The sequence below is a fragment of the Pleurodeles waltl genome, chromosome 3_2 (genome assembly GCF_031143425.1).
Source record: "Pleurodeles waltl isolate 20211129_DDA chromosome 3_2, aPleWal1.hap1.20221129, whole genome shotgun sequence".
Taxonomy (NCBI): domain Eukaryota; kingdom Metazoa; phylum Chordata; class Amphibia; order Caudata; family Salamandridae; genus Pleurodeles; species Pleurodeles waltl.
In genome coordinates this window covers 171,944,001-171,957,798 of record NC_090441.1, presented here as the reverse complement: position 1 = coordinate 171,957,798, position 13,798 = coordinate 171,944,001, and the positions used below count along the sequence as shown (strand labels likewise).

General features: G+C 45.9%; 1 protein-coding gene across 1 annotated transcript in view; it reads left to right on the top strand.

Moving 5' to 3' along the window:
* TMBIM1 (transmembrane BAX inhibitor motif containing 1) overlaps nt 1-13,798 on the top strand; it is a 203,651-nt gene that overhangs the window by 155,848 nt on the left and 34,005 nt on the right. Inside the window, exons 5-6 of the mRNA XM_069227093.1 lie at nt 3,106-3,159; nt 9,374-9,424. Coding sequence (XP_069083194.1) covers nt 3,106-3,159; nt 9,374-9,424 — 105 coding nt within the window. The remainder of the gene's footprint in view (nt 1-3,105; nt 3,160-9,373; nt 9,425-13,798) is intronic.

Sequence of the window (13,798 nt, the reverse complement as noted above, 5' to 3'; positions counted from 1 at the left end):
GTTGTACCCAAGTGAAAATGTATTTGAGATCCAACTAAATTACAATCCACAAAATATAAAAGTATGTAAGCCCCCAATCACATAATCTAAAATTAGGTAAAGCTGACAAAATTAAATTTATTACCGATTGGACCACATTTTCAGTAAATGTACTCTTTTCATTACTTTGCTTGGGTACGTCATTAATCTCCCAATAATCTGAACATTTTTCTCTCGAGCTGCTATTGTCCTACCGTGGCTCTAAAATTAGGACGCAGCTGAAGAAGTTCATTTAAATAGCCCTGTTACCCCCAGATCATATTCAAACAGGATTCAAGTCTGTATCCACAAAATAATGTGGCATCCGCTGGCCTGGTATACTGAATACTAAGATCAAAACCATTTATATATTTTACAAGAAACTGAAAAAAATCTCAGGAGATCTTCCAGATGAAGGTTAGAAACCTAAACCTAAATATGTTGAAATGTGCTAGGTTTGGTGAGTTACAAAACAACTCAACCCAAATTCAGTACTCCTAAATTCAGACGTGTCATCTGCATTGATCACTTGGGTGACATCACTTATGATGTCACTATAATATTTCACTGCCATCAGAGCTAAACTACTGACTTTTGCTGGCCAAAACCATTTTTCTTTTTCTTAAAAACAACCAATAAAAATCTGAATAACACTTACCATTCACACATGTGCTAGCACGAAGTCACGGAATGTCGATCAAAACATCTCAGAAAGGATTACATGGCGATGAACATTTGTTGCAGCACAGCTGAACATAGACATCCCAGCAGATGTGTTGAGTGCAGTGAGGCCTGAGTCCTGCTGAAATATGAGGTGTTACCACATTTGTGTGAGGTGGAGAAAAGTATTGGTAACAATGGAGGACTTAGCAGAAGTTGATAGATAATAAAAGGCCATCATGGCCATCACATGAGTAAAATGATCTTTATGTCCACAGGTGCCTTGAATGCCGAAGTGTTGTCTTGTGCCCAAGATGGGCAGCCATATTATTTTACTAGAAAGTGTGCAGTATCTTCAGTCACTGCTCAAAACCCCAAATGTTCCAATTTTTATCTAGGATTTGCATTTCTCTTTTAAATAATGTAGCTTTATAATAATGTAACATCACAAAGTGGCAAAGAAAGCCAAATATTCTGCTCCCTGCCACCAATTGGATTCCATGCCCATTCCTGAAATTGTGACACAAGATATATATACATTTTTTTAAGTCTCTTAAAACAACTGTTTGAGTTTAGACCAAGTCTTGAAAAGCAGTCCGAGTGCTCGGATGAAACAGGAAAACGTAAATTCCAAATTTGATTGTTATTGCATCACAGAGCCTTTTCCTTATCTCGTTTGAAAGCTCCTTGTGGGATTAAAAATGGATGAACCCCTAATAGGGAGTGTTGTTGCTGCCTTTAACATTCACTCTCAAATGTTTTAAAGGCACTTTATGGTCAGTTTGTAAGACCACAAACTAAGGTTTAAACGGTCAATACACATTTCTTTACAAATCTTCATTTTAAGGCACGGCCCAGTCTAAACCCACATGGAAATTCTCATTTTCATATTTCCTTAATTTTGGATAATTTTTTTCCGTACTGAGTATATTTTGGCCTAAGTATACTTATATTTTGGATACTTAATTGCTTTTTCTTTTTTTATTGTTATTGTATTTTCTTTATGTATTTTATAATTATATTGATTTAAGTGTTAGTTTTTTTTTGTCTCTTGCCCCTTCATTATATGAATATATACAGTATGCTTTATAGAAATGGTGTAACCACCCATATCCACCCCTCTGTTTGTAAATGTGTGTCTCTATTTGTATTCTAACAGATATCATATGTATTATGTCAGCTCGAGTTCTTCCAGAATCTCGCCATCCATCTGTGGTATCGAAGCAAGCCCCACCTTGCATACTGAGTGTTTTTTATTTTGCTAATAACATTGGGACTGTCTGCCCAAGCCTAACCAAATAAATGTGAAAAAAGTTCATCAACCTTAGGCCCTTCCTGGAAAGATCAACCTCAGGCCCTTCCTGGAAAGTTTCAGGGTGATCTGTCAGAAGGAGGCCGAGAAAAAGGGTGGGAGAATGCCAGAAGTTGTTTTTCCCATGTCAATTACCATAGGAATTTTCAGAAGCAATAGATAGAAACGACTGAACAGAATTGCTCCAAACTTAGCAAGAAGTTGGATCTTTACTCTGAAACTGTGCTTTTTGTGATTTGGTGTAAACCTGTGCAGCCGTTTTTGAGGAATTCTAGTTCAAAATATACAGTCGGTCCCAGTCGGCTGTCCATTCTGATTAGCTGGCCAAAAATGTTGTGGCTCCCGTTTCAGTACTCCTCCTTGAGGAGGAGCCTGAGGGACCACCCCAGGGGGCCAAAATAAAAAAAAGTTTTGTGTGCTGTAGCTCCTGCGGGACTACAATGGGACCCAGTGCATCCCCCTGTGTGGTACCACAGGACTCTCGCAGGAGCTGTGGCACTGCAAGACCACACAAAGCAGCACGTGATGCTTACGCAGTGTCGCAGTACTGCAGGTGGCTCTTCAGCTGCGCTACTGTGGGAGTACAATAATACTGTAAAAAAGATCATGCTGGCCACGGCCTAAAGTCCTGCTCAGTGATGGAGTTGGGTAACACATTATGATGGGTGGGACTCACTGAGATGTGCTCATGAAGAGTGGGCCAGGGGTGAATAACACTGAGGTGGACTTATGAAGATGTGTAGAGAGTTGGCATGCTCAATTGAGTGGATGGGACACACATTGACTGGGTCCTGAACAAAAAAGTGCGTTGGTGTCTAATGGGGGAGTGAGAGGTATTGAAACAAGTGTTTAAAGCAAGGAGAACATTCAGATTGGTGTCTGTAGGGGTGGTGCACTTTTAAATGGGCATCTGAAGGGTTGGTGCGCTTTAAAATGGATATCTGAGGCAGTGGCGCACTTTGAGATGGGCATCTGAGGGAGTGGTGCGCTTTGCGAAGGGTATCTGATGGAATGGGGCACTTTGCAAAGGACATCTGCAGGGGTGGGGTGAGTTGTAACAGGCTTCTGATCCAATCTCTTGTTCCAGAATACCAATGCCTCCTTTCTCGTTGCAGGGAACCCGTTGGTAAATTCGTGAGAGGAAATCCTGCAGTCTACTATGTGTCCTAGTGAGTATTGCTTTGGTTGCTTGTCCACGTCTCTTGTGTTCCCACCTGGGGGTGTTACAGTTGGATCTTCCTGGCTACAATAAATCTCATATGCTATCCGTGTTAGCGCCGGTTTCCGTTTAGCCTTTTATTCTAAGAACTCCCTATCTTTGCAGATAGGGTAACCCCAGAAATATCGTGTGGCACATGGTGGCACCGTGAGAGATTGCAGGTCTGTTGGTGCCCATATACCAGACACTGGTTCAGTGCTGCAGATGGGTCGGTACGCACTGGCGGTCAGTGCCAGTAACATTTTGAGTGCCAGAATGTCTCCTGTTGTGTTTTTGGTTGTTTGTGGGCCTGTTTGATCCCTGGATAGGACCGTTTTTACTGTTGTTTTCACTGGTGTTAAAACAAACATTGTCTGCAGCAAACTCAAATCCATGCAGTTTTTCTTACGTTGCAAAAAACACTTACACAGCGTGCCTTTACAAGTTCAGAACTGCTACGGTTGTTAACATGGGCCAGTTTTTGAGGCACAGAACACTGTCAGACGTCAGCGCCTCAGGGTTCGTGCCTGTTGTTTCTTTATCTTTAGTGATTAGCCGGATGGAGTCTCTGTCCCCGTGTCTTTTGGTTGGATATAGGGGGAGGAGGGGTTGGCAGAGGAGAGAGATCGGAGGAAAATTTTATTCTGTCCGGGTGATTCCTGTTCTGTGCATAGTCCTGAGAGGCCCCTCCGACCATCCTGCCAGGGTTCAGTGAAGACATCCCTGGGGTTATTTACGTGCATTACAGGAGTAAAGGGCTGTGTTCGTCCTGCGGGGATGCCAACCTCTGATCTACAGTTTATGCAGAGACCAGTGCTGAACCTTCGAGTATTGTCCTGGGACTGGAACACACTACATGCATGTCACAAGTGGATGTCTGCAGCAGTCTCTTTACCCTCAGGCTAACTGAAGGGACTGCAACACATTGCATCCGTGTCACAAGTGAATGTGTCCACCAGTCTCTTTACACTCAGGCTACCTGAAGGGACTGATAACCTGTCCTGGGATTGGAACACATTACATGCATGTCACAAGTGCATGTCTGCAGCAGTCTCTTTACCCTCAGGCTAACTGAAGGGACTGAAACCTGTCCTGGGACATATTACATGCAGGTCACATATGGATGTCTACAGCAGCCCGTTTAACCCTAGTCTACCTGAAGGGACTGAAACCTGTCCTGGGACATTACATGCAGGCCACATATGGATGTCTGAATTATTCCCTTTAACCTCAGGGTATCCGAAGGGACTGAAATCTGTCCTGGGACATATTGCATATTACATGCTTGTCACAAATGAATGTCTGCATCATCCCCTTTAACCCAGGGCTACCTGAAGGGACTAAAAGCTGTCCTGGGAGAGGAACACATTACATGCAGGTCACATGTGGATGCCTGCATCATCCCCTTTAACCTCAGACTACCTGAAGGGACTGAAACCTGTCCTGGGACATATTGCATGCAGGCCACATGTGGATGCCTGCATCATCCCCTTTAACCTCAGGCTACCTGAAGGGACTGAAACCTGTCCTGGACACACTTGTAGCTGCAGCAGGTGCTTTAACTGGGTAACTGAGGTCATAACATGTAGCATCCTTGCAGCATGTACATTAACCCACCAAGCAGGACCACTAGCATTGGAACACATGGTCCACAAGGTACACCCAGCTGACCGCAGCAGGGGGTCTACCCTCCTGAGCTGTGTGGTTGGAGCGCAAACCTATGAAATGAAGGGTGGTTTTCTGTTGCATGTCCTCGATGCACAGATCTCTATCAGCTGTTTGTGTGCATTACACAGTGGGTTAGATGCCAGCATATGTTTTAAGGACTGTAAACTTGTAAGCATTATTCTAAGTCGTGTTATATATGTAAGTGGTCGAGGGATGTAGATTAAAAGCGCCTGGTGAAGCGCATTCTGAGTGAAGTGTCTTAAGACAATAGTTGCTGGTCTTCATTTTAGCTACATCCAAAGGATGAAGAGCTGAGTTCGCCCCTCTGGGACGTGAAACTGCGAGCCAGGCGGTTAAGGAGATCTCTGCAGCTGACCCGTGAACTAATTACACCTGCCTCACTAGAAAAAGTGGTTTTCGGTCATCTCACTGCTGGACTGTTCTGTAAGGAATGCATTATCATGATTACTGTCAGTGGCTGAGCCCAGCCTGCAGGTGAGAGCAGAGGTGCTTTGTGAGAGCTCTGCATGGTTCAGTGGTAGCCAAGCAGAGCCGACTCTCACCACCCACAGCCCGGCGCGCAAATGATGCAGGAGTGCCTGGGATGGAGACCAGCTTCTCAACCCCATCTATGAGGCCGCCCCCAAATCAGGGAGAGCGCCTGCATTCTTCATTAACTATATCTGATGACCAGAGGATTCTCCCTAAGCATTTAAAACAGCATTAAGACTACTTTCCTTATTTTTTTCAAATTGAAAGTAAGCATCCTCCATAACTATTCCGACAGCCCTTCTTCATCTGACTGACCCCGCCCTTCAGCTTCCAGACTATTTATATACACTTTATATACACTTAATTGATCTGTTAATATTAATTTTCTAAGCAGTCGTGGACCCCCTGAGGAGGCTTCGTGGAACCCCCAGGGGTCCCTGGGCCACAGGTTGGGAACCACTGCTCGACTGCATTAAGCTCTACTCCACTTTGACACTCCACTCTGCTCCACTCTACGACACTACTCTACTCAATGGTGCTCTTGTTACTTCCTCTACGCCACTCCATGCGACTCTCTACCCAACTCCATAACACTCCACGACTCTCTACTTTACGATGCTCCACGCCACTAACTTTTAGCCACGCGGAACAGCAGCCAAGCTAGTGTAGAACGTGGCTAAAACACATTGACAATGCGAGACCTATTGGCTTTGCCAATGCTTGTTAAATAGGGCAGTGTGTGCTGTTGTGTAGTCGAGCTGGTGTTATTTACACGGGGCAGTTTCAGGGCTGTGTAGTAGGGTCCGGGGCGGGTAAATAGGGCAGTGTGTGCTGTTGTGTAGCAGAGCTGGTGTTATTTACACGGGGCAGTTTCAGGGCTGTGTAGTAGGGTCCGGGGCGGGTAAATAGGGCAGTGCGTGCTGTTGTGTAGTCGAGCTGGTGTTATTTACACGGGGCAGTTTTAGAGCTGTGTAGTAGGGCTCGGTGCGGATAAATAGGGCAGTGTGTGCAGTTGTGTAGTCGAGCTGGTGTTATTTACACTGGAAAGTTTCAGAGCTGCGTAGTAGTGCCCGGTGCGGGTAAATAGCGCCGCGCAGTTGTTTGCAGCTTTTGCCACTCACTCTTCCCTCCTCTTGGCGCTTCAAAAATCTGTTTTACCCCATTCGTCTCAAAGGGGTAGCCACCTCTCAGATGTATTCCAGTGTTCCCCTGCGCAGCTATGAAATCGTAATAAAAATCACTGATCGGCAAACTAACTCGTCTTTCCTAGAGCGCTTCATACTAAACCGCTGCCGTTTCTAGGTGCTTAGTGAAGCAAAACCGGAATTGCAAGAATGCGTGTCCTCACAGGAACTGGGCCGCGCATCAGAAGCGGAGTCACAAGAAACAGGATGAAAAAACCAAGATTCCCAGCTACAGAAGAACCTGAAGTGAAAGAAGCAGACATAGTAGTGAGTGACCCTGAAAAAACCGCTGGGACGTCCGACCACGTGCTGTGAACTTTTAAAGCAAATGCCCCTTTCCTTTCCAAGGGAATGGGTGGAACAGAGAATCTATGTATTGAACCTGTAACTCCACCAAGGACTGCAAACATCCAGCAGTGAGTGGGAAACGAGGCTGGGTTGTGTCTGGTTTGCATCGCATCACCGAAGAGGACTGGTTACTGAATGTCGACCGTAGGAATGTCCTGATTCAAGAATACTGTGGACAGAATCTCGAAAGATAGTCCCATGTAGAGGAAGTATAGATTTACTGTCCTTAACCCCACATCTATGTAACTTGAAGAGATGTATACATCGTCAAGGAATGTATATGTGGAGTTAGTTATAGAAATCCTGTGCTTGCCTTTTATAACTGGGTCTCGGTATTTTGTCGTTCATATTTCCATACCACGGTATTCTGTCTTCGACATTCAGGGCACACACCATAGCGCACTGAAGACTGCCATCGAACAACTCATGCTGCTGGGAATGGGAACTTTCAAAGTTGAAAAGTGGGTGCCAAAGTGAAGAGGCTTCGAAAACAAACCAAGCTGAGGGGCGGTGGAGAGAGAACCAGAGAGAGGGAGAACCATAGAGCAAGAACCAGAGGGCAAGAACCAGAAAGCGAGAACCTGAAAAAGAACGAACCAAAGAGAGAGCTAGAGAGAGAACCAGAAAGAGAGACAGAGAAAACCATAGAAAGAACCAGAGAGAGGGAGAACCAGAGAGAGAGAAAACCAGAGAAAGAGCGAACCAAAGAGAGAGAACCAGAGTGAAAGAAAGAACCAGAGAGAGAGAGGACCAGAGAAAGAGCGAACCAAAGAGAGAGAACCAGAGAGATAGAGAGAGAGAGAGAACCAGAGAGAGGGAGAACCAGAGAAAGAACTAGAGAGAGAAAACCAGAGAAAGAGCGAGAACCAGCGAAAGAGTGAACCAAAGAGAGAGAACCAGAGAAAGAGCGAACCAGAGATAAAGAACCAGAGAGAGAGAGAACCAGAGAAAGAACCAAAGAGAGGGCGAACCAGAGAAAGAACCAGAGAGAAAGAGAATTCGGAAGGGATAGAACCAAAGAGAGAGAACCAGAGAGAGAGCGGGAACCGGAACCAAAGTAAAGAAGCTGAAGGAGAGACTCCTACAAAGAGGTTCCTGCAGTTTCTGTCCGGCTTCCTGGGCAGTGAGGGTCTCCAGATCAAGACCACAGAAGGACCACTTGTGAAACTGACCTTCTCAGGAAGGCTTCTGGGTGAGAGACCCTCAGGTCTGTGTTACTCTGACTCAGTCCAGGAGCCCAAGATGCCTCTCCGTGTAGGCTCTGCCTGGAAGGGCCCTTCCTGCGCACGCAAACAGAAATAATCCGCAAATGTTGAAGAAGCATTTTTACCAACAATGCCTCCTTCATTCAGTGTCTCCAGCTCCACCCTCTTGACTGATGCTGACATTCCAAACATTGCTGAGTCATTTCAGAATCCTACAAGCCCAAGAAAGGAAAATCCGTGGATTACCAAAGTTTTGCAGGTCACTATTGTGGCTCTGACGTCACACAGGCCCAGGTGCTTCAGATGTTCAGATTTATGCAAAGATATGAAGTTGCTTAAAATGGATAAAGATCTAACAAATGGTAACCCAACTCTCTTGGATGAAATTTATAGCAGCTTAAACGCAAAACGTGTCCTTGGGTCATTGGAAAAGTAGAGGCAGCTGAGCAAAGGTTGGAGGGTAAAATACAGAGAAGATTTAACTATTAGTAGCGCGAGGACCACAATCTGAACAAACTTAACACAATGCAGGAGACAAAAATAGTACTGGTGGGCCTCGAATGACGTGAAACTGGAATAGGCAAGCTTCAGAGAAACAAGTCCAAGGCTGCTCTGCGATCTACATGTAAGAGAAAACACACAAACCGGTGGAATAAGGTTCCGAAAGATCTAAGACCAAATCTTCTTGTTGCTGAGGAACTTAAACGAGCAAAGACGTGCGAAAAACAAATGTGAAATCTCTTTGCAATACAGAAGTAAACATTGGACAAACGCTTCATTCTGGCCTTCAGCAAAAAATCTACTTTTGACCCTATTTGTCCAGTGTCCTCTTATTTGTAATAAAACAGATTATTTTATTTTTCGCATGGTATTGATGGAGGCTAAAGGTATATGATGTTTCTGTGGTTTATATCTGTATAAAAAGGAAAGCTAAAACTATATTACTCAGTTTAATGGCACCAAGTTATCTCTATTTTACACCTTTCTGAAAGAATCTGAAGTTTTTCCTCTATCACTTATGCTGGAGTTTTCTACCATTTACATAATAAAAGCTTTATATGTTTTTGAATGTCACTGTTAAGTCTCCCCTACAATACTTGTGTCATCCCTTTTTATTTAAAAGAGCTTTTTTACAAGAGTCTGGCCCTTTGCACTGTGCCGTGTGCGTGGAGGGATCTGAATGCCATAATTTGCCTCGGTGTCCACACGTTTAAACTCTGGAGTCTGCCCTCTTGGGTTCTCGCTCACATGTTTATCGTTCACACATTCTCTCTCTGTCTCTCCACAGCGCGGTGTTCTTCATTACCTACCTCGTGTTGGCATGCTGCCAGGGTCCCAGGTGAGTCTGCCTCCGGGGATGCTGCGCGTATTGGAAACGGAAGGGGCGTCTTTCGGTGGCAAGAGCTGCCCGGTGACCAAAAGAGGGTATATCATCTTAAGGGGTACTACGTCTTCCACACATTGGCATCCGCATTCTAAAAGAGGGTATATAATCTTAAGGGGTACTGCGTATTCCACACATTGGCATCCACAATCTAAAAGAGGGTATATCATCTTAAGGGGTGCTGCGTCTTCCACACATTGGCATCCGCATTCTAAAAGAGGGTATATAATCTTAAGGGGTACTGCGTATTCCACACATTGGCATCCACAATCTAAAAGAGGGTATATCATCTTAAGGGGTGCTGCGTCTTCCACACATTGGCATCCGCATTCTAAAAGAGGGTATATAATCTTAAGGGGTACTGCGGTTTCCACACATTGGCATCCGCATTCTAAAAGAGGGTATATAATCTTAAGGGGTACTGCGTCTTCCACACATTGGCATCCACAATCTAAAAGAGGGTACATCATCTTAAGGGGTGCTGCGTCTTCTAAACTTTGGTACAGTGCTTAATTTGTAAATGAGACCGTGCCGGTACCCAGAGCTCTGTTGTGAAACACGCGGCTGCTGCAATTAAATGTGCTGAGGCAGTGTAATCCTGAAGCCATCTTTAATCCATTTACAGCCCCCCACTCCCCGCCCCTTCAGCTCACTCTTGCAGTTTTCTGCTTTCTCCCCCTGTGACACTTTTTCGTTTTCCTCTTCCGCCCTCTTTCCCATATATGTCTTATGCTCCAGGCAGAAAAATAAGTGTCACCGGCTCAAATTAAGCACTGCATTGGCATCTGCAATATTTACAAACGTTGAGGAACTTCTCTGAACTGAATGAGTGATGCACACCTAAAAAGCGTTAAATCTCTTTAATTGTTTAAAGTATTCTTCAATACAGCATTTGTCTTCCTTTTCCATTATTTCAAACGTCAGCAAAAACCAAAACAAAATCATCTATGAACTAGCTCCATATTACAGAGGAAAAACTTGACACCTCTCGCGACGCAATTAATCCAGTCCTCCGGTTCGTACTTTTTAAAAGTGAACTAAAAACAAAGTCCATTCCTTTTCATGAGCAGTATAATATATAGTAAAACGTAAAAATGTGAGGTGCTCACACCCCCCAGAACCTACGAACCAAGGCAAGAGATGATGGCATCTGGGAGTTGGGAGTTGAGCGCTGGGTGAACAGATATCGAACTGCTGGGAGGCAGGAATTCAAATGTAGCCCTGGACTATCAACGCAGGGTTTAGCATTTGTAGAAAACAGGAGTCAAAAACATTTGGTGATATTGTGTATTTCCATATGCTTAGATGCATGCATGCACCTTGCGGTCACAACACTGTACGCATTCACCATCAAATATTCATATGCTTAGGATGCATGCACCCTGCGGCCTCCGCACTGTACTCATTCACCACCGAATGTCCTAATGCTTAGGATGCATACACCCGCGGCCACAATGCTGTACGTAGGAGGCTGGCCTGGCTTGTAGTGGGTACCAAGGGGTACTTACACTCTGTACCAGGTCCAGTTATCCCTTATTAGTGTAGAAGAGGTGTTTGTAGCAGCTTAGGCTGATAGAAGGTAGCTATAGCAGAGCAGCTTAGGCTGAACTAGGAGACATGCAAAGCTCCTACTATACCACTGGTGTCATATGCACAATATCATAAGAAAACACAATACACAGATATACTAAAAATAAAGGTACTTTATTTTTATGACAATATGCCAAAAGTATCTCAGTGAGTACCCTCAGTATGAGGATGCCAAATATACACAAGATATATGTACACAATACCAAAAATATGCAGTAATAGCAAAAGGAAGTAATGCAAGCATTGTACAGTTACAGTGAATTGCAATAGGAGTACATAGGTATAGGGGCAACACAAATCATATACTCCAAAAGTGGAATGCGAACCACAAATGGACCCCAAACCTATGTGAGCTTGTAGAGGGTCGCTGGGACTGTAAGAAAACAATGAGGGTTAGAAAAATAGCCCACCCGAAGACCCTGAAAAGTAGGTGTAAAGTGCACCTGTATTCCCCAGAGAGCACAGAAGACGTGATAGGGGAATTTTTCAAGGAAGACCAACACCAGCAATGCAACCAAAGTGGATTTCCGGACGAGAGTACCTGTGGAACAAGGGGACCAAGTCCAAGAGTCGCGACAAAGTCGAGAGTGGGCAGATGCCCAGGAAATGCCAGCTGAGGGTGCAAAGAAGCTGCCACCGGATGGTAGAAGCTGTGGATTCTGCAAGAACGAAGAGGACTAGGAACTTCCCCTTTGGAGGATGGATGTCCCACGTCGTGAAGAAGCTTGCAGAGGTGTTCCCACGCAGAAAGACCACAAACAAGCCTTACTAGCTGCAAGGGTCGCGGTTAGGGTTTTTGGATGCTGCTGTGGTCCAGGAGGGACCAGGATGTCGCCACTTGGATGAAGAGACAGAGGGGGCGCCAAGCAAGTCAGGGAGCCCTCACAGAAGCAGGCAGCACCCGCAGAAGTACCGGAACAGGCACTTGGAAGAGGAGTGAACCGGAGCTCACCCGAAGACACAAAAGGGAGTCCCACAACGCCGGAGGACAACTCGGGAGGTTGTGCGCTGCAGGTTAGAGTGTCGGGGACCCAGGCTTGGCTGTGCACGAAGGAAATCCTGGAAGAGTGCACAGGAGCCGGAGCACCTGCAAATCACATGGTACCCAGCAATGCAGTCTAACGTTGGGAGGCAAGGACTTACCTCCACCAAACTTGGACTAAAGAGTCACTGGACTGTGGGAGTCACTTGGACAGAGTTGCTGAGTTCCAGGGACCACGCTCGTCGCGCTGAGAGGGAACCCAGAGGACCGGTGATACAGTCTTTTGTTGCCTGCGGTTGCAGGGGGAAGATTCTGTCGTCCCACGGGAGATTTCTTCAGAGCTACTGGTGCAAGAAGGAGGCAGGCTACCCCCAGAGCATGCACCACCAGGAAACAGGCGAGAAAGCGGCAGGATCAGCGATACAAGGTTGCAGTAGTCGTCTTTGCTACTTTGTTGCGGTTTTGCAGGCGTCCTGAGCAGTCAGCGGTCGATCCTTTGGCAGAAGGTGAAGAGAGAGATGCAGAGGAACTCTGATGAGCTCTTGCATTCGTTATCTAAAGAATTCCCCATAGCAGAGACCTTAAATAGCCAGAAAAGGAGGTTTGGCTACCTAGGAAGGAGGATAGGCTAGCAACACAGGTAAGAGCCTATCAGAAGGAATCTCTGACATCACCTGCTGGCACTGGCCACTCAGAGCAGTCCAGTGTGCCAGCAGCACCTCTGTTTCCAAGATGGCAGAGGTCTGGAGCACACTGGAGGAGCTCTGGGCACCTCCCCTGGGAGGTGCAGGTCAGGGGAGTGGTCACTCCCCTTTCCTTTGTCCAGTTTCGCGCCAGAGCAGGGCTGGGGGATCCCAGAACCGGTGTAGACTGGCTTATGCAGAGATGGGCACCATCTGTGCCCATCAAAGCATTTAAAGAGGCTGGGGGAGGCGACTCCTTCCCAGCCCTGACACCTTTTGACAAAGGGAGAGGGTGTAACACCCTCTCTCTGAGGAAGTCCTTTGTTCTGCCTTCCTGGGCCAAGCCTGGCTGGACCCCAGGAGGGCAGAAACCTGTCTGAGGGGTTGGCAGCAGCTGCAGTGAAACCCCGGGAAAGGTAGTTTGGCAGTACCTGGGTTGGTGCTAGAGACTTGGGGGATCATGGAATTGTCTCCCCAATGCGAGAATGGCATTGGGGTGACAATTCCATGATCATAGACATGTTACATGGCCATGTTTGGAGTTACCATTGTGACGCCATACATAGGTAGTGACCTACGTATAGTGCACGCGTGTAATGATGTCCCCACACTCACAAAGTCCGGGGAATTTGCCCTGAACGATGTGGGGGCACCTTGGCTAGTGCCAGGGTGCCCACACGCTAAGTAACTTAGCACCCAACCTTTACCAGGTAAAGCTTAGACATATAGGTGACTTATAAGTTACTTAAGTGCAGTGGTAAATGGCTGTGAAATAACGTGGACGTTATTTCATTCAGGCTGCAGTGGCAGGCCTGTGTAAGAATTGTCAGAGCTCCCTATGGGAGGCAAAAGAAATGCTGCAGTCCATAGGGATCTCCTGGAACCCCAAGACCCTGGGTACCTCAGTACCATATACTAGGGAATTATAAGGGTGTTCCAGTATGCCAATGTGAATTGGTGAAATTGGTTACTAGCCTGTTAGTGACAATTTGGAAAGCAGAGAGAGCATAACCACTGAGGTTCTGGTTAGCAGAGCCTCAGTGAGACAGTTAGTCATCACACAGGGAACACATA